A 21,375-nucleotide genomic window follows, 5' to 3' on the forward strand; every position below is an offset into this window, starting at 1 on the left:
CAGAGAGTAGACATAAATGGGTCATTTTCCGATTAGCAAGATGTAACGAGTGGTGTGCCACAGGGCCCAGTGCTGGGGCCTCAACTTTTTACAATTTATATAGATGACTTGGATGAAGGGACCGAAGGTATGGTTGCTAAATTTGCTGATGACACAAAGATAGGTAGGAAAGTAAATTGTGAAGAGGACATAAGGAGGCTACAAAGGGATATAGATAAGTTAAGTGAGTGGGCAAAGATCTGGCAAATGGAGTATAATGTGGGAAAATGTGAAGTTGTCCATTTTGGCAGGAAGAATAAAAAAGCATATTATCAAAATGGTGAGATTGCAGAGCTCTGAGATGCAGAGGGATCTGGGTGTCCTAGTGCATGAATCGCAAAAGTTTACGATGCAGGTACAGCAAGTAATTAGCACAGCTAATAGAATGTTATTGTTTATTGCGAGGGAAATTGAATACAAAAGTAGGGAGGTTATGCTTCAGTTATACAGGGCATTGGGGAGACCACATCTGGAGTACTGTGTACAGTATTGGTCTCCTTATTTAAGGAAGGATGTAAATGCGTTGGAAGCAGTTCAGAGAAGGTTTACTAGACTAATACCTGGAATGGGCGGGTTGTCTTATGAGGAAAGGTTGGACAGGCTAGGCTTGTATCCGCTGGAGTTTAGAAGAGTAAGAGGTGACTTGATTGAAACATATAAGATCCTGAGGGGTCTGGACAGGGTGGATGTGGAGAGGATGTTTCCTCTTGTGGGAGAATCTAGAACTAGGGGTCTCTGTTTAAAAATAAGGGGTCGCCCATTTAAGACAGAGATGAGGAGAAATTTTTTCTCACAGAGGGTCGTGAGTCTTTGGAACTCTCTTCTTCAGAGGGCGGTGGAAGCAGAGTCTTTGAATATTTTTAAGGCAGAGGTAGATAGATTCTTGGTAAGGAAGGGGGTGAAAAGTTATCAGGGGTAGGCGGGAATGTGGAGTAATCGGATCAGCCATGATCTTATTGAATGGCGGAGCAGGCTCGAAGGGTCGAGTGGCCTACTCTTGCTCCTAATTTGTATGTTCGTATGTAAAATTTGACACCAAGCCACATAAGGAGATATTAGGACAGGTGACCAAAAGCTTGTTCAAAGTGGTAGGTTTTAAGGAGCATCTTAAAGGAGGAGAGAGCTAAAGAGTCAGAGAGGTTTAGGGAGGGAATTCCAGAGCTTAGGACCCAGGCAGCTGAAGGCACAGCCAAGACTGAGATCGACAGATTTTTGTTAGGTAAGGGTGACAAGGGATATGGAGCAAAGGCGGGTAAATGGAGCTATGGGGCAGATCAGCTACAATCTAATTGAATGGCGGAGTAGCCTCTAGAGGCTGAATGGTTTGACACCTGTTCCTACTGTTCCATGCCAGGAGTTGGGGTCCTACAATTGGCCTCACCATCCCAGGGCTAGGGCAGGATACAGCCCGTTTCCACTCCTGATTGATATGTAGCCAGCCCTGTCGAAACAGCATATGAACAAGTTAAAGCTTGACTGTGGTGCCCTCCTGCAGTCAAATAGCTTGTCCAGCTCACTGTCTAGGCTCACACAGGAAGAATGGCCATTAGGACTCGGTACTGGAGAGTGCCTGACATGCATGGAATCATACGGCATGAGCCAATGCCTTCAGGAGGGAGGACAGAAAATAACATAGAATGTACAGCACAGAAACAGGTCATTCGGCCAATGGGTCCATGCTGGTGTTTATGCTCCACACGAGCCTCCTCCCACCCCTCTTATTCTCACCCTATCAGCGTATCCTTCTATTCCTTTCTCCCTCATATGTTTATCTAGCTTTCCCTTAAATGCATCTGTGCTATTCACCTCAACTACTCCATGTGGTAGCGAGTTCCACATTCTCACCATACTCTGGATAAAGACGTTTCTCCTGAATTCCCTATTGGATTTATTAGTGAATATCTTATATTAATGACCCCCAGGCCTATATATTGGGCCATTTACCGCCACAAATTACCACCGCGATCCGGTTGAAAAATCGACTGGATTCTTTTTATTTTATTGAAGTACAGGAAACTTCGCGATATCCGGCACCGACGGGACCGGCATGATGCCGATCTATGAAAACTTCCGGACAGACCAGCGCTAATGTTGAAGGATACAGAGGTTTTCATCTCCGTATCTGACAACAAACACTGTTGCTTAGCAACAGCTTGTAAACAGTTGGCCCGTACCTTGGAAGTGTCTCTGTAGCTTAGCAACAGCTTCAGAGAGGCTTTCCAGAGACTGACTTTTTTTCTTCTCCTAGCATTTTTTTAAACAAAGAAAAAAAAACTAACAAAACGGCTGCTGATTTCTGCCGTTAGATCGAGGTTTCCGGACATACAACCTCCGGATAAACCAAAGTTTCCTGTAGTGGCTTGGAGCAATACATGTTAAAAAAATGTTTAAGTGTGCAGGGAGTACTGCTGGATGCTTACAAGGCCTCGCATGGTAAAGGGAGGCCTCTGAGAAGACAGAAAATGCTGGAAATACTCAGCCGGTCAGGCAGCATCCATGGAGAGAGAAACAGAGTTCACATCTCAGGTCGAGTTGCTGCCTAACCTACTGAGTATTTCCAGCTTTTAATGCTTTCATTTGAGTTTTACAGCATCCACTCGCAGAGGGAAGAGGAAGACGCAGAAGAGGAGGAAACAGAAGGATGCAACCCAGACAGCTCCTTTCTGGCTGGGATATCCAGGATGGAGTCATCCGCCTGCGGTACCAGTGACTACAACCCAAAATCCCCTTTCAACATTTGTCCCACACCTTACCTTCCCTCTGTTACTGACCATCACAGCGTCCTCTTGGCCACAATGCTGAAACAAAAGCCACCACAAAGCAAACTTTCCAATCCAACTTTATTCATCTATCCATCCAACATGACATCAAGAAATCAAGTCATCACCCTTATGCATTCCCTTAGTGACTGTCTTGTGTGTGCCTTTGCCTATCCTAGTGATGTCACGCAGTGCTACCCCAGTGGCTGCAGCATGGCTGGTGGAAGGCTGCTGACTTTCAGTGGGGGACACTGCAAATGGCCTTGCAGGACAACCTTGAGAAGCTGGTGGCTGGGAGTGTGATATTGAGTGACCGTGTTTCTTCTTCACTCTCCTCTCCCTTTTCTTGGCCAACCACTGGGTGGGCAGGCTGCATTTCTTAGGTGTGTGAAATGAGGATGGCACAAGGGTGGAGGTGTGGTGAGGGGAGGGCAGGAGAGCAAGAGGTGCATACCAGAAGGAGGATAACGTATGAGGATACCAGCATCTTGTAACCTTTCAGCCCCGCCGCTGGCCAAGGGCTCAGCCATGCCCCTGCCAAGAATGGCCAGCATCATCTCATCTCCTCCAGGGGGTGAGGTGTAGCTAGGAATGGGAGGTGTGCCTCGTGTTTGGCACAGATTGTTGGTAGGTGAGTGATTGGGGATGGCGGGGGGGGGGGGTGGTAGTCGTGCATTCAGCAGTGTGTGAGGTTAGTGGTGCAATTGGTAGGAGACGGCTTTTGAAGATGCATTCACTGACCTTGACCACTGGTCTGAGCTCATGAAGCTTCTTCTTATGCACTGAAGTCAGGTTGGGGGAGGTGGGCGACATTGCTGGCAGTGACAGCCTCGGTAATGTGGTCCCACATCATTCTTTCTGGAGGGCCTCCTGGCCCCTGTGGGCAGGTGACCTCTCTTGCAGTGTTGACCCCCCCCTGCACAAAGCTGCAGTGCTGCGTGCGAGACCCTGGGTGCCCCTTCCCTGGCTTGATGAGCCATTTGTGTTAGTGCTGAAGCACTTTTCCCAATTTTTTTTTAGGTGCGGAAGGGAATTCAGCTTTAAAAGCTGAAGACTCCCATTTGGGAATTCTTTTTAATGTTAATTTTTTTCAGTTCAGAAGGCAGTTGAGCTGTTAGGGCTAAAAACTGAATGGCCCAGTAATTCCAGGCACAACGCGTGAGTAAGGACGGGGTACTCACGCGTGTGCCCGGAGGAATTGCCGGTTTTCAGCATGCACAGCGCATGCGCTGAAAACCGGCATTTCCTGTCCTCTGACCCAAGGGGTTAAGAGGCTGAATGCATGCGCGGTATCGGGCAGCGCGTGCGACTTGGATTTCCTCTATTTTTAGAGAGTTGCGCGTGTGTAAAGGCCTCCGGTATTTACGCATTGAAAAACCACACGTTAGTACTTAGTTTTACAGGTAAGTGGTCTATTATACAATTGAGAAATTTTTTTCCCACAGGTTTGTTATTTTTAAAGAATTTACAGTAAGGTAAGTTTAGTTTTAGCCCCGATTTTTTACATAAATTTTTTTTTCAAATTTTTTAATTATTGTTTAAAATAGTTTTACAGCGTTCTTTATGGTTCATTTAAGTAGTGCAATGTTTTTTTAAATTTTCTTTCAGGTTTAAGTAGTGTTTTGGGGCCAGGAGTTTTCATGAGTTTGACAGCTCTTACTGTCAAACTCATGAATGAGCTTTTGCAACCTCCCATTGGTTGCCCTGTGCTCACGTGATCCCAGCCGGCTCATCGCATTAAGTACGCCACTGGGTCACGCACGCACAGCGCGGCAGGACCTCAAGCGGGCCTGTGAGAGGAAATGCAATGCGGGCCAGAATTAAAATGTCAGCGCGCCGGGTAAGTGAACATCAGGGGCTTGCACGCGCGGCAAGCTCCCGATCCTAATTTCTGGCCCTATATTGTTACATCATTTTTATCTGTTTCAGTTCGGAAGGCATTGCCCCTTTAAGAAAGTGACAATGCTTTCTGAAATTACAGCCTCGCTTTCAGAAGGCTGTTCTAACACTTGGGCCACGCTACAATGGACCTGCTGCCGGGACCAACCCCACCAGGACGGCGTTGCACTGTGAGTTAAGCGCTGGGCTAATGCTACAGTAATTACTCCCCAGCGCCAATTCTTCGGTCCTGCCAGCGCCACCATTTTCGGCAACCGTTAACACCCGATCGCGGTGGCTTCGGCAGCTTTTGCGTGGCGGGCACGAATTTCTAGGCCCTTGTTCTGGCCTCACCGGCAAGTGGAAATGCCTTCTCTGCATCTACCCTACCGAATCCCTTCACAATTTTAAAGACCTCTATCAGGTCACCCCTCAGCCTTCTCTTTTTCTGGAAAAAAGAGCCCCAGCTTGTTCAGTTATAGAAACATAGAAGATAGGAGCAGGAGTAGGCCATTCGGCCCCGCGAGCCTGCTCCGCCATTCAATGCGATCATGGCTGATCATCCAAAGTCAGTACCCTGTCCCTGCTTTCTCCCCATATCCCTTGATCCCTTTAGCCTTAAGAAATATATCTAACTCCTTCTTGAATATATTTAATGAATGAATTGGCCTCTACTGCCTTCTGTGGTAGAGAATTCCACAGGTTCACCACTCTCTGGATGAAGAAATTCCTCCTAATTTCTGTCCTAAATGGCTTACCCCTTATCCTTAGACTGTGACCCCTGGCTCTGGACTCCCCGACCATCGGGAACATCCTTCCTGCATCTAGTCTGTCTAGTCCTGTTAGAATTTTATTGAATCATAATTTTCCCAAAACGCAATAGAAACAGGTGCACAGTATAGCTAATTGCCAGAAATTTGATTGCAATTGAATTTGTGCACAATTGCTTATTTGTGCTAAAATTACAGCAAGTCCAGCTTGTTTTTCATACACTTATTTTGAACGCTACTATTTACAACACAAACAATAACACAAAAAAAAACCCTTGCCATAGTCAGAAAGTGTGCAGGTGTGTGCAAATGACAGCAACATGTCCAACATGGAGACCGCGTCAGACAGTTTGTATAGGCAATGGATGTTTTTGTAGATTTCGCTCAGGAGTTTGCAAACCACCCTGGAGAAAGACAAAGAAAATGATCACGTTTCGGGTTAAGGTCAGCAACGGGAAATATTCTTAATTATTGGGTCATGAAAAATGAGCAGCAGAAAGCACACTGCCGGAATACTAAACTAATACTGATTTAAGTCAACTAGATTAATTTAAACTGTATACAAGTTCCTGGCTGGCAACTCGAACAATATAAATGCTTATGTGTATGACACTATGGTATCCATTATGAGAAAGACTTGCATTTCTATAGTGCCTTTCATGACCTCAGGACATCGCAGAGCACCTTACAGCCACTGAAGTACTTTATTTGTAATGTAGGAAAAGCTGCAGCCAATTTGCACACAGCAAGGTCCCACAATCAGCAATGTGATAAAGACTAGATAATCTGTTTTTAGGTGTTGGTTGAGGGCTAAATATTGGCCAGGACAACAACAACAACAACTTGTATTTATATAGCACCTTTAACGTAGTAAAATGTCCCAGGGCGCTTTACAGGAGTATTATAAGACAAAAAACTTGACACCGAGCCACATAAAGAGAAATTAGGGCAGGTGGCCAAAAGCTTGGTCAAAGAGGTAGGTTTTAAGGAGCGTCTTATAGGAGAGAGAAGTAGAGAGGCGGAGAGTTTTAGGCAGGGAATTCCAGAGCTTAGGGCCCAGGCAACAGAAGGCACGGCCGCCAATAGTGGAGCGATTATAATCAGGGATGCTCAAGAGGGCAGAATTAGAGGAGCGCAGATATCTCGGGGGGGTTGTGGGGTTGAAGGAGGTTACAGAGATAGGGAGGGGCGAGGCCACGGAGGGATTTGAAAACAAGGATGAGAATGTTGAAGTCGAGGCGCTGCTTAACCGGGAGCCAATGTGTGTCAGCGAGCACAGGGGAGATGGGCGAACGGGACTTGGTGCAAGTCAGGACACGGGCAGCCGAGGTTTGGATCACCTCAAGTTTACACAGGGTAGAATGAGGGAGGCCGGCCAGGAGTGCATTGGAATAGTCAAGTCTAGGGGTAACAAAGGCACGGATGGGGGTTTCAGCAGTGGATAAGAACATAAGAAATAAGAGCAGGAGCAGGCCATACGGCCCCTCGAGCCTGCTCTGCCATTTAATAAGATCATGGCTGATCATCGACCTCAACTGAGGCAAGGGCGGAGACGGGTGATGTTACGGAGGTGGAAATAGGACACCGGGGAGAACTCCCCTGCTCTTCTTCGAAATAGTTGACGTGGGATCCTTTACATCCACCTGAGAGAGCAGACGGGTTCTCGGTTTAACACCTCATCCGAAAGACGGCACCTCCGACAGTGTAGCACTGCCTCAGCCTGGAGTTTGCGCTCAAGTCTCTGGAGTGGGACTCACTACCCTCTGACTCAGAGGCGAGAGTGCTACCCACTGAGCCACGATTGACAACCATTCACTACATTTCATTCTTGGCTTAATTTCACTCTTGTTCTAATGGCACTTGTTATGAGTATGTGGGTTTTCTTGAAAGAACAAAAGTTGCTTTATGAATATTCCTAATCTTCTTACAGATAAGTCATGTGGTAAATCTCCCGCAGGGACTCTTGGCACCGTTCGTTCATTTTAATTAAGTCGGTCGTAGTGAAGTTGTAAGTGTTCTTCATCACGGTGACCTGGAAAGGAATGCACAAGTTAGAATAGAAGCTTTCTCTGGGACTCAGAAGCAAGTCAGGCCAGGATGCACGCGTCACAGTCACTGAAGCAGGCTGCTTATAAAACAACTAAGCAGCCTTGTGGCCTGGTGCTGTTGAATGTCTAGACCCTGTCTGCTCAATAGGTATGGTGTGTGTGGCTATACATGTACATCCTAAATGTGCACCCTTGTGGCTTTACCGTCAAGTGTTACTTTGTCTGCTGAGCTCTCCTGACTCAGTATGAAATGACGAATTTAGTTGAGGGCGTATTTGAACAGGGAGGGAGGGAGGAAGGAAATAATTGCATTTCTATAGCGCCTTTCACAACCTCAGGACATCCCAAAGCACTTCACAGCGAAGATTCACCAGGCTGATACCTGGGATGGCAGGAATGACATATGAGGAGAGATTGTGTCGATTGGGCTTATACTCGCTGGAGTTTAGAAGATTGAGAGGGGATCTCATCGAAACCTATAAAATTCTGTCAGGCCTGGACAGACTAGATGCAGGAAGGATGTTTATGATGGCCGGGGAGTCCAGAACCAGGCGTCATAGTCTAAGGATAAGGGGTAAGCCATTTAGGACTGAAATGAGGAGGAATTTCTTCACCCAGAGTGGTGAACCTGGAATTCTCTGTCACAGAGGGCGGTGGAGGCCAGTTCATTAAATATATTCAAGAAAGAGTTGGATATATTTCTTAAGGCTAAAGGGATCAAGGGATATGGGGAGAAGGCAGGGACAGGGTACTGAATTTGGATGATCAGCCATGATCTCATTGAATGGCGGAGCAGGCTCGAGGGGCCGAATGGCCTACTCCTGCTCCTATCTTCTATGTTTCTATGTTTTTGAAGAACAGTCACTGTTGTAATATAGGAAACGTGGCAAGATCCCACAAACAGCAATGTGATCATTACCAGATAATCTGCTTCAGTGATAAATATTGTCCAGGACACCAGGGAGAACTCCCCTGCTCTTCTTCGAAATATGTCCACTTGAGAGTGCATCTCATCTCATCCAAAAGTCGGCACCTCCGACAGTGCCGCGCTCCCTCAGCAGTGCACTGGGAGTGTCAATCTGCATTATGTGCTCAAGTCGCTGGCGTGGGGCTTGAACCCACGACCTTCTGACTCAGAGGCTTATCTACTGTGATGGATTCGGGTCCTATGTGGTCACCTTTCTCTGATAATACAACGGCAGGCACCCAATACGCCGTTTGTGGTGTCATCATGTGCTGCTCTCCCCCGCCCACAGAATTAATGGGTACAGAGCCCTCTTGCCCCAATACAATTAGTGTCCCCCAGCAGTGCACTAGGCTCAATACCGGCGCTGAAGGGGAAAGGTTTTCTTTCTTTGGCAGGTTTCCTAAAAAGGTACTTCTAAGAGGAAATATATCTCTGTAACCTCCTCCAGCCCTACAAGCATCCGAGATCCCAGCACTCCTCCAACTCTGGCCTCTTGCGCATCCCGAATTTCATTGCCCCACCATTGGTGGCCGTGCCCTCAGCAGAGCCCTAAGCTCTGGAATTCACTTCCTAAACCTCTACACCTCTCTCCTCCTTTAAGACGCTCCTTAAAACGTACCTCTTTGTTTAAGCTTTTGGCCACCTGTCATATTGGTCAATAAATTCCGTTCCCTACGGGTGTGTACATGCTGTATACTCACCCATAGGGCCAACAGAAGTGCCGGTTTTATGCATGCACTGCGCATGCGCTGGAAACCGGAACTTCCGTACTTCAAAGAAAGGGCTTCACAGGACAAACGCCTGCACCGGAGAGGCAGCGCGTACGGCTGCAACTTCCATTTTTTTCATACTATGCTGCAGTTCAGGTAAGTCTGAAACAGCTGCGCCTGGAAAAGCGGGCGCAAGGCCTGCTTTTAACAAGGTAAGAGGTGAAGAAAGTAAAAGAAATTTTTTTTTCCCGATTTATCATTTTAAAATACTTTAAAGAAAGGTAAGTTTATTTTTAGCCCCATTAAAAACTTTAATTATTTTTTTCAAAAATTTAAATTTTTGTTTAAAATAGTTAATTTATGTAATTTATAGTCATTGTAATAATGTGATTTTTTTTAATGTATTTGAAGTTTTCCTTATGATTTGGGGCTGATCTCTATTCATAGATTTGACAGGTCTTCCTGTCAAATCTATGAATGGAGATTCCCTGCTCCGATTGGCTCCCCATGGCCCACGTGATCCCAGGGACGCTGTGAACTAGCTGCGCCTCTGGGATACGCGAGCCCTGCATACCGGCAGTTCGAGGAGGCACATCAACGGAATTCTATGCCGGCCCAGAGCATTACGGTCGGCGCGGTTCGTTTGTGCAGGTCGGGGGCCTACGCCCGCGGGAAGCCTCCGACCGGAATTATTGAATATCTTTTTACGTGGCTCGGTGTTAAATGTTGTCTAATAATCGCTCCTGTGAAGCGCCTTGGGACATATTACTACGTTAAAGGCGCTATATAAGTGTAAGTTGTTGTTGAAAAGGGCAATTTCTGTCAAATTTTCCAATTACAACTACTGTATGTAGTAAATTCGCGGCCCCCCCCACCCCCCACAAAAGAAAACTTTTCCTGATTGCAATTTAATACTTATTTTGCTAACCGCACAGAATTGTCGGAATAACACTGTGGAACTTAATGACGCGTGTTTAAAAGTAGCGGCATACATTACTGAAGCTGAAGTGAGTAGCGCACCTTCATGAACTCCGAAGGCAGCTGTCCATTAGGGAATGAAGCTCCCTCACAGCTCAGCTGAATGAAGAATCCTCGGGTGGTACTGAAGCTGGTTTTCAGAGGCAGGTTGTATTTTTCTCCCAGCTGCGTTATCATTCCTACCCAGTTTAATATGAAATAGTGAAAACAATTATTAAACCCGCAGGAGTTACTGAGGTATCACTTACAGATTCATCAAACCAAATAAGATGCCTTTAACTTAGCTTAAAATCGATGATAAAAGCATTTCTTGTCTAAAGGAGATGGTGAAATGTTCAGATATCAATTATGATTTAAACTATGGGGGAAAAGTTTGGTTGCTTTGCGCCTCCCGTTAGCACCTAGTGCCCGGCGCCGCTAACGGCTCCCGCGAAATTCAGCGGGAGGTTAACGGCAGCGGTAGCCGGTTGCGCCCCGCGGCGCTGCGCCTCTGGCAATGTTGTCATCGCTGCGCGTAATGCCCCGCGTGCAAACTTGGCCCACGACCCCTGACCTACCGCCGGACGCTATGTCCGACAGGGTCAGGGTGGCGTTTTTGCAGCCGGGGTGGCGATAATTAAAAGGCAGGTGCCGGGCGGCCTTTTTTTTGGGCTGCCTGCCAGCACATGCCCCCTCTCGCCTCCTCCCCCTGCGGGGTGCCGGCCGCGATCAGTCAGCCCAGCACTCCTCTCGAGTGCCGGGCTCTTTTGCTGGCACCCCGCTCCCCGATGGTCCAGCAGGGCCCTGCTGTGCTGTGCTAGGCCCCTCTCCTTTAATCAAGGGCAAGGGAGGGAGGCCTGCAGTACCGCGGCGCTGCTGCACGTAGTGCCGCGATATTCAATGGGAGCGCCCCAAGAGGGAGGGGGAGCGCCTCCAGTAGCGCCTCACCCCTTGCTTGGGGCACTACCATTCAATTTCGAGCGCGGGGGTGCTAACTTTTTCGGGGCACTAAAAGTAGCGCCCTGGCGAAGTCAGCACCCCAAAGGGGGCGCGACCCAATTTTCCCCCTATGTTCTTTGCATCAAACCAGCATTTATTTTTTTACTCAGAGTGAAGAGAATGTGGAACTGGCTACCACATGGAGAGACAGAAAGAAAGAACAAAGGGAGTAAGAAAGAAAGGCTTGCATTTACACAGGACCTTCCAAAGTGCTTTACAGCCAATGAAGTACTTTTGAAATGCAGACACTGTTGTAATGTTGGAAATGCAGCAGCCTGTATGCGCACAGCAAGCTCCTGCACACAAAGAGCACTGAGATAGTGATCAGATCAGTTTTTTTTAGTGATGTTGGGGTGAATAGCATAGATGCATTTAAGGGGAAGCTAGATAAGTACATGAGGGAGCAAGGAGTAGAGGGATATTCTGATAGGGTTGGATGAAGAGGGGTGGGAGGAGGCTTGTGTGGAGCATAAACACCGGCAGAGGCCTGTTGGGGGCGAATGGCCTGTTTCTGTGCTGTAATTCTATGCAATTTATTTCTACTTTATCTAACCTCAAAATTGCACTCAAGGGAGTTTCGCCAAACAAGCATGGACATATTCAAAACCCTGGCATTTAGCCAAGTACGAATGATCACCCGAGAAATATGTTTACTTTCCGTTTGAAAAGTGCTAACAAGGCCCTACGGAGGCTGTGAAGCACCTTTTCTGTGCATCACAATTCTCACAGGTCTCTGTTAGCCCTTTTCTAATGGAAAGTATTTATAAGACCAGAATGCTTATGTCTGGGGACTAAAGCTGCAGCTCCTCGCAACTACATTTTCATGGCATACAGGTTAGACCCAAAGACACTTTTTTTCAAAAACCTAAATCTAGTAATTAGCAGCTTCATACTATTTTCATATACTCCTCTTCAAGACCTCTCCAGGATATACACCACAGCCTGTTTGTGAGGATGGGGCTGAAGATCGCTCAGTTCTCCAGCACCATTCTGTAACTGGCCATGAAGTGTATACGAGCAGTGCAAATTAATCGTTTGATTTTCAACATCATTGTCGCCTCCCAAATCCGTGCCCAACTTCATATTTAATTCTCTCCAATCAGGTTTCCACCCCTGCCATTGCACTGAAACAGCACTCATCAAAGTCACAAATGAGATCCTGTGGGGGTGATTTTCATTCAGAAGTCGGGAAGGAGGCGGGACTACAACTTTTGGGGTTATAGTCTCGCCTCCATCGAGATGCGGCCAATCCACGCGATTTTAACTTGATTGACCTTGTTGAGCCCACCCAGCGGGCTCAGCAGGCCAACTAAGGGCCACCCGGCAACAGATGACGTCACAGACTGAAATTTCAACTGTCAAGACGTTTTGACAGATGAAATATCAGCGTTTCACAGCTGTTTGAAGCTGTCAAACACTGACAGTCTTACTTCCAACCTGAGTCCTTCTACACAGACTCAGTTAGAAATCTCACCGGCACAGAAAGCTGCAGGCTGTCACTTTTGACAGTTCGCAGCCATTCTGCTTTCTGTGCCGGTTAGATGATGGACTCCCGAAGCCTAGAGGAAGGAAGGCTGTAAAGATAAGTACAGGTAATTTAAACTTCTTTACACACTTTAGACACACCAAACACACTTACTTTTTGTGGTGATTATTCTTTATGTTTAGTAAGAAGTATTGTAATTGGTTGTTTGTTTCCTGCCTTGAGATATATGCTGTAAACTCATTGGTAGTTGATGTCATGTGATTTGTGGTGGCCATCTTAAATTCAGTTCTCTACAGCCTTGGTTGGGACTGGGTGTTGAAAGATGTGCTACTGGATTTTTAAAGTTAATAAAGCCTAGATTTAGAAAGGCAAATCCACTCTTTATTTCAATTTATTAACTTTAAGTCAGAATGGAGCGATATCTTCAACCGGAACGATTCAATGCTGACCCTAATTCTGCAGGAGTGGATGATAAATGGAAACACTGGTATCGTACATTTAAAAACTTTTTGGGTGTGTTGGATCAAGAGTCTCTAAATAAGCTGAATATGCTGATCAACTACATTGCTCCGGATGTGTATAAGTATATTTTGGACTGTGAAACTTACGAATTGGCTATTTCTACATTGGAAAAGATTTTTGTTAAACCAAAGAATGAGGTATTTGCACGTCACCTTCTATCTGCCCGTAGGCAGCAGGTGGGAGAATCTTTGGATACTTATTTACAAGCACTTCGGCGCCTTAGTGCTAACTGTAATTATAAGGCCGTGACGGCAGAAGAATATAAGGAAGAATCGGTACGGGATGCTTTTATTAATGGATTACTGTCTAGATCAATTCGTCAGCGGTTGTTAGAAAATAAGACTTTGGATCTTAAGAGTGCTTTCGAGCAAGCCTCGACATTGGATGTGGCTCAGAGAAGTTCAGATTCTTATGCTCTTTTTAATCGGCCTGCGACTGTGGTTTCGGCAGTTTTGGATGAAAAGGAATTATGTGGACTTAATAGGAGTGGTTTACTAGATTCTGAAACTGTTTCTACTTCGGCGGCTGTTGCCTCTAGGATTCAGAAGTGTTATTTTTGTGGGAACGTCCGGCACCCTCGTCTGAAATGTCCTGCTCGGGAGGCTGTGTGTAGTAAATGCGGCAAGAGAGGTCATTATGCACATGTTTGTAAATCATCAGGTTCAATTACCTCCTCTGCGACTATTCAGCCTTTAGATAGGGCGTTTATTGCATCAATTTCTGCTGCATTTGCTCATGGCCTAAACAAAGCTATAGTTACGGCCCAAGTTAATGGGTTAGAAGTGAAGGCCCTTATAGATACGGGCAGTACCGAGAGTTTTATAAGTCTTCAGTTTGCGAAGGAGAAGCGTTTGAAAATTTTGCCTGTTACTTATCAGGTGTGTATGGCTCAGACGACTCTCACTTCACAAGTAGCTGGTTGTTGCCTTGTGAAATTGATTCTTCTAGGTAATACGTATACTGATATACGCCTATCTGTTTTGCCTAATCTTTGTGCGGATATTTTGATTGGTCATGATGTGCTTCAATTACACGAGTCTCTCAGTCTTTCGTTTGGAGGGACTAAGCCACCTTTATCTATTTGTGGATTAACCTCTTTATCTATTTCTCCATTATCACTTTTTTCCAATTTGATGCCGGATTGTAAGCCAATTGCTACCAAGTCAAGAAGGTATAGCAGTCAGGATAGAGAATTTATTCATTCTGAAGTTCAACGTCTTTTATTGGAAGGAATCATTGAACCTAGTTGTTCGCCTTGGCGGGCACAGGTAGTTGTCACCACTAACGAGAGACATAAGAAACGAATGGTGATAGACTACTCCCAAACTATTAATAGGTATACTCAATTAGATGCGTACCCCTTGCCTAAGATTGATGAGCTTATCAACAAAGTATCTCAGTATAAGGTTTTTAGCACTATTGACCTAAAGAGTGCTTATCATCAGATTCCTATTGTTAAGAGGGATCAACCATATACGGCCTTTGAGGCTGGCGGAAAGCTGTATCAGTTTTGCCGAATACCATTTGGTGTTACTAATGGTGTTGCTTGTTTTCAACGGGCAATGGATGCTTTTATAAGTGATAACTCTCTCTCTGACACCTTTTCATACTTAGATGACATCACGGTGTGTGGCAAATCAAGGGTGGAGCATGATTCTAATTTAGAAAGATTCCTTCAAGCTGCGGAAAAAGTTGGTTTAACTTTCAATAAAGAGAAGTGTATCTTTTCGACCACTGAGGTAAATCTACTGGGGTATATTATCTCGGGAAATAAGATTAAACCAGATCCAGAACGTCTGCGACCATTGATTGATTTACCTTGTCCTACTAATTCTAAGGCTTTGCAACGAGTTGTTGGACTGTTTTCTTATTATTCTAATTGGATTGCAAACTTTTCACAGAAGATCCGGCCCCTTATTCGGGTTACGACATATCCTCTATCATGGGAGGCCAGGACGTGTTTTGATAATTTTAAAAAGGATATCCTTGGAGCAGTTGTGCATTCTATTGATGAGCAGGTTCCCTTTGTGATTGAGACGGACGCTTCTGATTTTGCAATTGGGGCTACTCTGAACCAAAATGGAAGACCTGTGGCCTTTTTCTCACGTACCTTGAACAATAGTGAAAAAAGACATTCTTCAATAGAGAAAGAGGCGTATGCAATAGTAGAAGCACTGCGTAAATGGAGACATTATTTATCGGGGCGACATTTTACGTTGGTAACTGACCAAAAATCTGTGTCCTTTATGTTTGATGTCAAACATTTTGGAAAGATCAAGAATGATAAAATAATGAGGTGGAGGATTGAGTTGGCATGCTACCATTTTGATATAGTTTATCGTCCGGGGAAGGATAATGTTGCTGCTGATGCGCTGTCGAGGGCTTATTGTTCTGTGATTCATGGAGATATGCTTATTAATCTTCACAATGCCTTATGCCATCCTGGGGTTACGAGGATGATACGCTTCGTACGCAGTAAGAATTTGCCCTTTTCAGTTGAAGACGTCAAGCGGATGACTTCATCATGTTCTATCTGTGCTCGGTGTAAACCGAATTTCTTTAAGCCTCAACGAGCTCATCTTATAAAGGCTACTTCTCCTTTTGAACGTTTGAGCATTGATTTTAAGGGGCCTGTTCCTTCAACGACTCAAAATCGATATATATTTACTGTTGTGGATGAGTTTTCAAGGTTCCCTTTTTGATTTTCCTTGCGCAAATGTATCAGCTGCTACAGTTATCAAATGTCTGACTCAACTTTTTGTTATTTTTGGGATGCCTGCGTATATCCATTCGGATCAGGGAAGTTCTTTTATGTCTTCCCAGTTGAAGGAATACCTTCAGAGTCGGGGAATCTCTACTAGTAGAACTACCCCGTATAATCCCCAGGGTAATGGACAGTGTGAACGATACAATGGGGTGATCTGGAAGGCAGTTATGTTGGCTTTGACATCCCGGAATCTTAAGAATACACAGTGGGAAATGGTACTGCCTGATGCCCTGCATTCCATTAGATCATTGCTTTCAACGGCTACTAATGTGACCCCCCATGAAAGGCTCTTTAACTATCCACGGAGATCTACTACGGGATATTCGGTACCTTCATGGCTTACTATGCAGGGACCTGTGCTGCTTCGACGCCATGTTAGATTGTCAAAATATGATCCTTTAGTGGAGGAGGTGGAGCTGTTGGAGGCAAATTCCCAATATGCTCATATTCGATTCCAAGATGGGAAAGAAAGTACTGTTTCAATTAAAGACTTGGCTCCTTGTGGTGGCCAGCCCTCTTCTGAGGATATTAACAATAGTCATGATTCAGATAATGTGGATGTCGTTACAGATACTACGAATATTTCCAATCCTATTGCAGATAATTATACTTCTTTTAGTCAGCCTTCGATGGATGTTCATGACCGTCCCAGTTTACCTCCTGATGGGATTTCCAATCTGGAAACCGTTGATAATCGGGATATGGATAGCCTTCCTGCTGAAGATACTTCTGTGTCTCCTGGTGTGGGAGGGCAAGGAATTTCACCAGGGTTAAGAAGGTCGACACGAACAAGATATCCGGTCGACTGACTGAAAATGGACTTTTAAATTGATAGTAATGTTTTAAAATTGTTGAAATATTATATTTGTATTGTTTTAGTTGTAAATAATTAATTATAAATTGTAAAGGTTATTTAGGTTGGAGTATATTTTAAAAGGAGGGGTGAATGTGGTGATTATTCTTTATGTTTAGTAAGAAGTATTGTAATTGGTTGTTTGTTTCCTGCCTTGAGATATATGCTGTAAACTCATTGGTAGTTGATGTCATGTGATTTGTGGTGGCCATCTTAAATTCAGTTCTCTACAGCCTTGGTTGGGACTGGGTGTTGAAAGATGTGCTACTGGATTTTTAAAGTTAATAAAGCCTAGATTTAGAAAGGCAAATCTACTCTTTATTTCACTTTTGCACTCATGCACCCGTCACTCACCTGAACACCGACATCTCGACCCCTCCAAGTCCTTCAACCCGACAGCCCGACTCCTCTAACTTGGCGTGGTTTGGAGCCGTCGGGAATCCCACACTTCAAGCTTTAAAATAGGGATTAGGCTAAAAACTGCCTGTTAGACGGGTCCCAGTGCGGGGCGGGTACCCGCCTCCTTTGAAACTTACATGGAGGCGGGTTGGGGGCAGGATGGTGTCGGGACCTCCGAATTCGGGACTTTAACCCCCCGCACGCCTCCAATCCCGACTCCATGGGTCAATGAAAATCGACCCCTATGTGACTGTGGCTGTGGTAAACTATCCCTTCTTATCCTTCTTTGGCTTGGTGTCAATTTTCATCTGATAACTTTCCTGTGAAGCACCTTGTGACATTTTCCTGCGCTATAGGCACTATTGTTGTTAGATAGTAACTTTCACGACCTCAGGATGTCTCAAAGCACTTCACAGACAATGGCCCAGTAATTCCGGTCCCAACGCGTGAGTATGGACGGGAAGTGCCGGATTTCAGCATGCACAGCGCATGCGCGGAAAACCGGCATTTCCTCTCCTCTGAACCAAGGGGTTAAGAGGTGGTTCCCGTGCGACGTTTCAGGCAGCGCGTACACGTTGAACTTCGTTTTTTTTGACAGGTTTGTCCGTGCGTGAAGGCCTCCACTTTTTACGAATGTAAAAAGCAGACGTAGGGACTTAGTTTTAAAAGGTAAGTGGTCTAATAATTAAAGTTTGAAAATTTTTTCCACAGGTTTATTATTTTTAAAGAATTTACAGTAAGGTACGTGTATTTTTGGACCCGATTTCTTGAAAAAAAATTTTGGCAGAAATTTGAATAATTGTTTAAAATAGTTTTTTAAAGTTATTAATAGTTAATTTAATTAGTGGGATTTTTTTAAAGTTTTATTTAAAGTTTAACTACTGTTTTGGGCGCCCAGAGTTTTCATGAGTTTGACAGGTCTTATGTCTAACTCATGAATGGACTTTTGTAAACTCCCATTGGTTGCCCAGTGCTCACGTGATCCCAGCCGGCTCATCGCACTAAGTACGCCGCTGGATCATGCACGCACAGCGCGCCGGGAGCTGAACCGGGCCACAGACCGGAAATCCACGCAGGCCCAGTCTTCAAATGTCAGCGCGATATGTAAGTGTAGGTCGGGGGCTTGCACCCGCGAGAAGCCCCTGACCCGAATTTCTGGGCCATTGTATGGTACTTTGCTACCACTGAGCCAAGGCAGACACGAAAGAGCATGTTACACTGGGGTTGAGGTTCCGCTTCTTTCCGCTAGTTATAGCAGCACAACCCGGGCGGAATCGGCCAAGCCAGCGCAAAAGATTGGGGAATTTTAAATGTAAGTGAGCTACGCCTGAAACCACCTACATTTGTGTTTTCCGCAATCTTTTATGCTGGTTTAAGGTTCAATTTGCCCAGATCAAGCCCCCAGTTTGAAATTGCAAGATCCCACCGAATGCGCTGGTTCGGAACGACTCTTAAAATTGCGCTCATTTTCTGAGGTGCACAGGCACTAGTCGGCTCCTTTTAAAGTTTCCTCATATCAAAAAATATTTAATTTACTAAGAAACTATTAAACGGTTCAGTCTAGTTTTTTTAAGTCATTTTCAGTTAATTTACTAAAGCAAAATACTGCAGCTACTAGGGGCAGGATTTTCATTGGGCCGTGGAGATGGAATTGGAGGCGTGTGGGGGGTTAAAATCCCCAAGATCGGATGTCCCGAACCCATCCCGCCTCCATGCCAGTTTCAAAGGAGGCAGGTACCTGCCCCGCACTGGGACCCGCCTCCCCAAGGCGGGAAGGGGATTAGTGCCAATTAACTGCCTGTTAACAGGTAACTAACAGGCAGTTTGTAGCCTAATCCCTATTTTTAATGTTGAAGTGTGGGATTCCCGACGGCTCCAGACCACGCCAAGTTAGAGGAGGTGGACCGTCGGGATGAAGGGCTTGGAGGGGTCGAGATGTCTGGTGTTCAGGTGAGTGATGGGTGCATGAGTGCAAAGGTAAGTGTATTTGGTGTGTGTAAAGTGTATAAATAAGTTTTACTTACATGTACTTAGCTTTACAGCCTTCCTTCCTTCAGGTCTCGGGAGTCTCACCGGCACAGAAAGCAGAATGGCTGCGAACTGTCAAAAATTGCAGCATTCAGCTTTCTGTTCCAGGGAGATCTCTAAGTCATCCTGACAGGAAGGAATTAACCTGGAGTACAGATTGTCAGTGTTTGACAGCTTCAAACAGCTATGAAACGCTGATATTTCATCTGTCAAAAAGTCTTGACAGATGAAATTTCAATCTGTGACGTCACCTGTTACCGGGTGGCCCTTAATTGGCCTGCTGAGCCCGCTGGGCGGGCTCAACAAGGTCAATCAAGTCTAAATCGCGTGGGTTGGCTACAACTCGATGGAGGCGGGACTACAACCCCGAAAGTTGTAGTCCCGCCTCCTACCCGACTCCGTAATGAAAATCCAGCCCTAGAAGTCTGAAATAAAAACAGAAAATGATGGAAATACTCAGCCGGTCAGGCAGCATCTGCGGAGAGAGAAACAGAGTTAACGTTTCAGGTCGATGATCTTTAATCAGAGCTGATGTTGTCAGTGATTTTAAAATCAGGTTACTCAAGGGTGGAGCACTGGACACACTTAATAAAAATGCTTGGGGGACAAATTAGGTTGCATTGCACCTCCAAGCAATTAGCACCCGGGCGCGGCCCCAACACCTCCCGCGAAATTAAGCAGAAGGTTAGTGGCGGCGGTAACCGTTAGCGCCCTGCGGCGCTGGCGATGACATCATCACCGTGCGCAGCGCCCCGGCCGTGATATTCGGTAGCGCCCCCTGACTTACCGCCAGACGCTATGTCTGACGGGGTCAGGGGGGCCTACCTGCGGCCGTGGCGGCGGTAATTAAAGGTGAGGTGCCGGACTGCCATTTTTGTTGCTGGCCGCCTGCCAGCACCTGCCCACTTTGCCGTCCCCGGCCTTCTGTGGAGCCTCCCCCCCCGCAGAGGGCCGGCTGCACTCCATGAGCCCGGCACTTCTCGAATGCCGGGCTCTTTTGCCTGCACTCCGATCTCCGATGGCCGAGCTGGGCCCTGGGTTGCGCTGCGCAAGACCCTCCCCTTTAAGAAGGCGAGGAAGGCCTGCAGTACGTGCGATATTCCCTCGCAGCACCCCAAGAGGGAGGCGGGCGCTTCCAGTAGCGCCCCGCTTCCCTCTTCGGGCGCTACCATTCAATTCCGGCCGCGGGGGCGCTAATGTTTTCGGGGCGCTAAAAGTAGCGCCCTGGAGAAGTTACACTTCAATTTTTCCCCCCTTATTTTTGATGATAAACCCATTTTCAGCTCCATAAATAATAAAACTGCACCGGGTTACCACCTTAAATACATCAAGGAATACTTTTTAATGGAAAGGAAAAAAAAAGAAACGTAGTATTGCGCTGCCCGAATGCGCTGGTGCAAGGAAAATTTAACATTTGTGATTATGCAAATTAATTTTAGCAGAAACTTGAACTGTAATCTAACCAGCACAATTGTCAAGCGGAAACTCTACCCCAGTTTAACAAGGCAAACTTGCGTATGAAATGTTTCATCTTCATTTACGAGACGGAAACGGTACCTGCTACATCATCTACAATCTCTGCGTATGTGCGCCGAGCAATGTCAAGGAACTCATTGATATTTGGCCTGACAGCGTAGCATTTCTGCGTCCTCATGTTCAAACAGCCTTTAGTGTACCTCGTATCATCATTGATTACAGTTTTGATTTCCTCCAGAATGAGGTTGAATCTATAATTTTCATAGTACAAAAACAAGTGCAATTAATTATTTAAATCATGCATTTAAAAAATAAGAAACGTTAAACAAAGCAAGCTGTCCAATAAAAAAAACTCATCCCTCAATGAACTTGGGACAAAATATGCTATGCATTAAACTTATCCTAAACCTTTATAAATCACTGGTGAGGCCCCAGCTGGAGTGTTGTGTCCAATTCTGGGCACCACACTTTAGGAAGGGTGTCAAGGCCTTGGAGAGGGTGCAGAGGAGATTTACTAGAATGGTGCCGGGGATGAGGGACTTCAGTTATGTGGAGAGACTGGAGAAGCTGGGATTGTTCTCCTTAGAGCAGACAAGGTTAAAGTGAGATTTAATAGAGCTGTTCAAAATGATGAAGGGCTTTGATAAGAGTAAATGAGGAGAAACTGTTTCCAGTGGCAGGAGGGTCGGTAACCAAAGGGACACAGATTTAAAGCAA

General features: G+C 45.7%; 1 protein-coding gene across 1 annotated transcript in view; it reads right to left on the minus strand.

Annotated features, from left to right (window-relative positions):
• msh4 (mutS homolog 4) overlaps positions 1 to 21,375 on the minus strand; it is a 99,492-nt gene that overhangs the window by 30,359 nt on the left and 47,758 nt on the right. The window contains exons 11-14 of the mRNA XM_085983551.1: positions 20,740 to 20,909; positions 10,192 to 10,328; positions 7,375 to 7,478; positions 5,726 to 5,850 (exon numbers count right to left, since the gene is read on the minus strand). Coding sequence (XP_085839677.1) covers positions 5,726 to 5,850; positions 7,375 to 7,478; positions 10,192 to 10,328; positions 20,740 to 20,909 — 536 coding nt within the window. The remainder of the gene's footprint in view (positions 1 to 5,725; positions 5,851 to 7,374; positions 7,479 to 10,191; positions 10,329 to 20,739; positions 20,910 to 21,375) is intronic.

Source organism: Somniosus microcephalus, chromosome 3 (genome assembly GCF_052327205.1).
Source record: "Somniosus microcephalus isolate GS21.2 chromosome 3, FLI_Smic_1.0, whole genome shotgun sequence".
Taxonomy (NCBI): domain Eukaryota; kingdom Metazoa; phylum Chordata; class Chondrichthyes; order Squaliformes; family Somniosidae; genus Somniosus; species Somniosus microcephalus.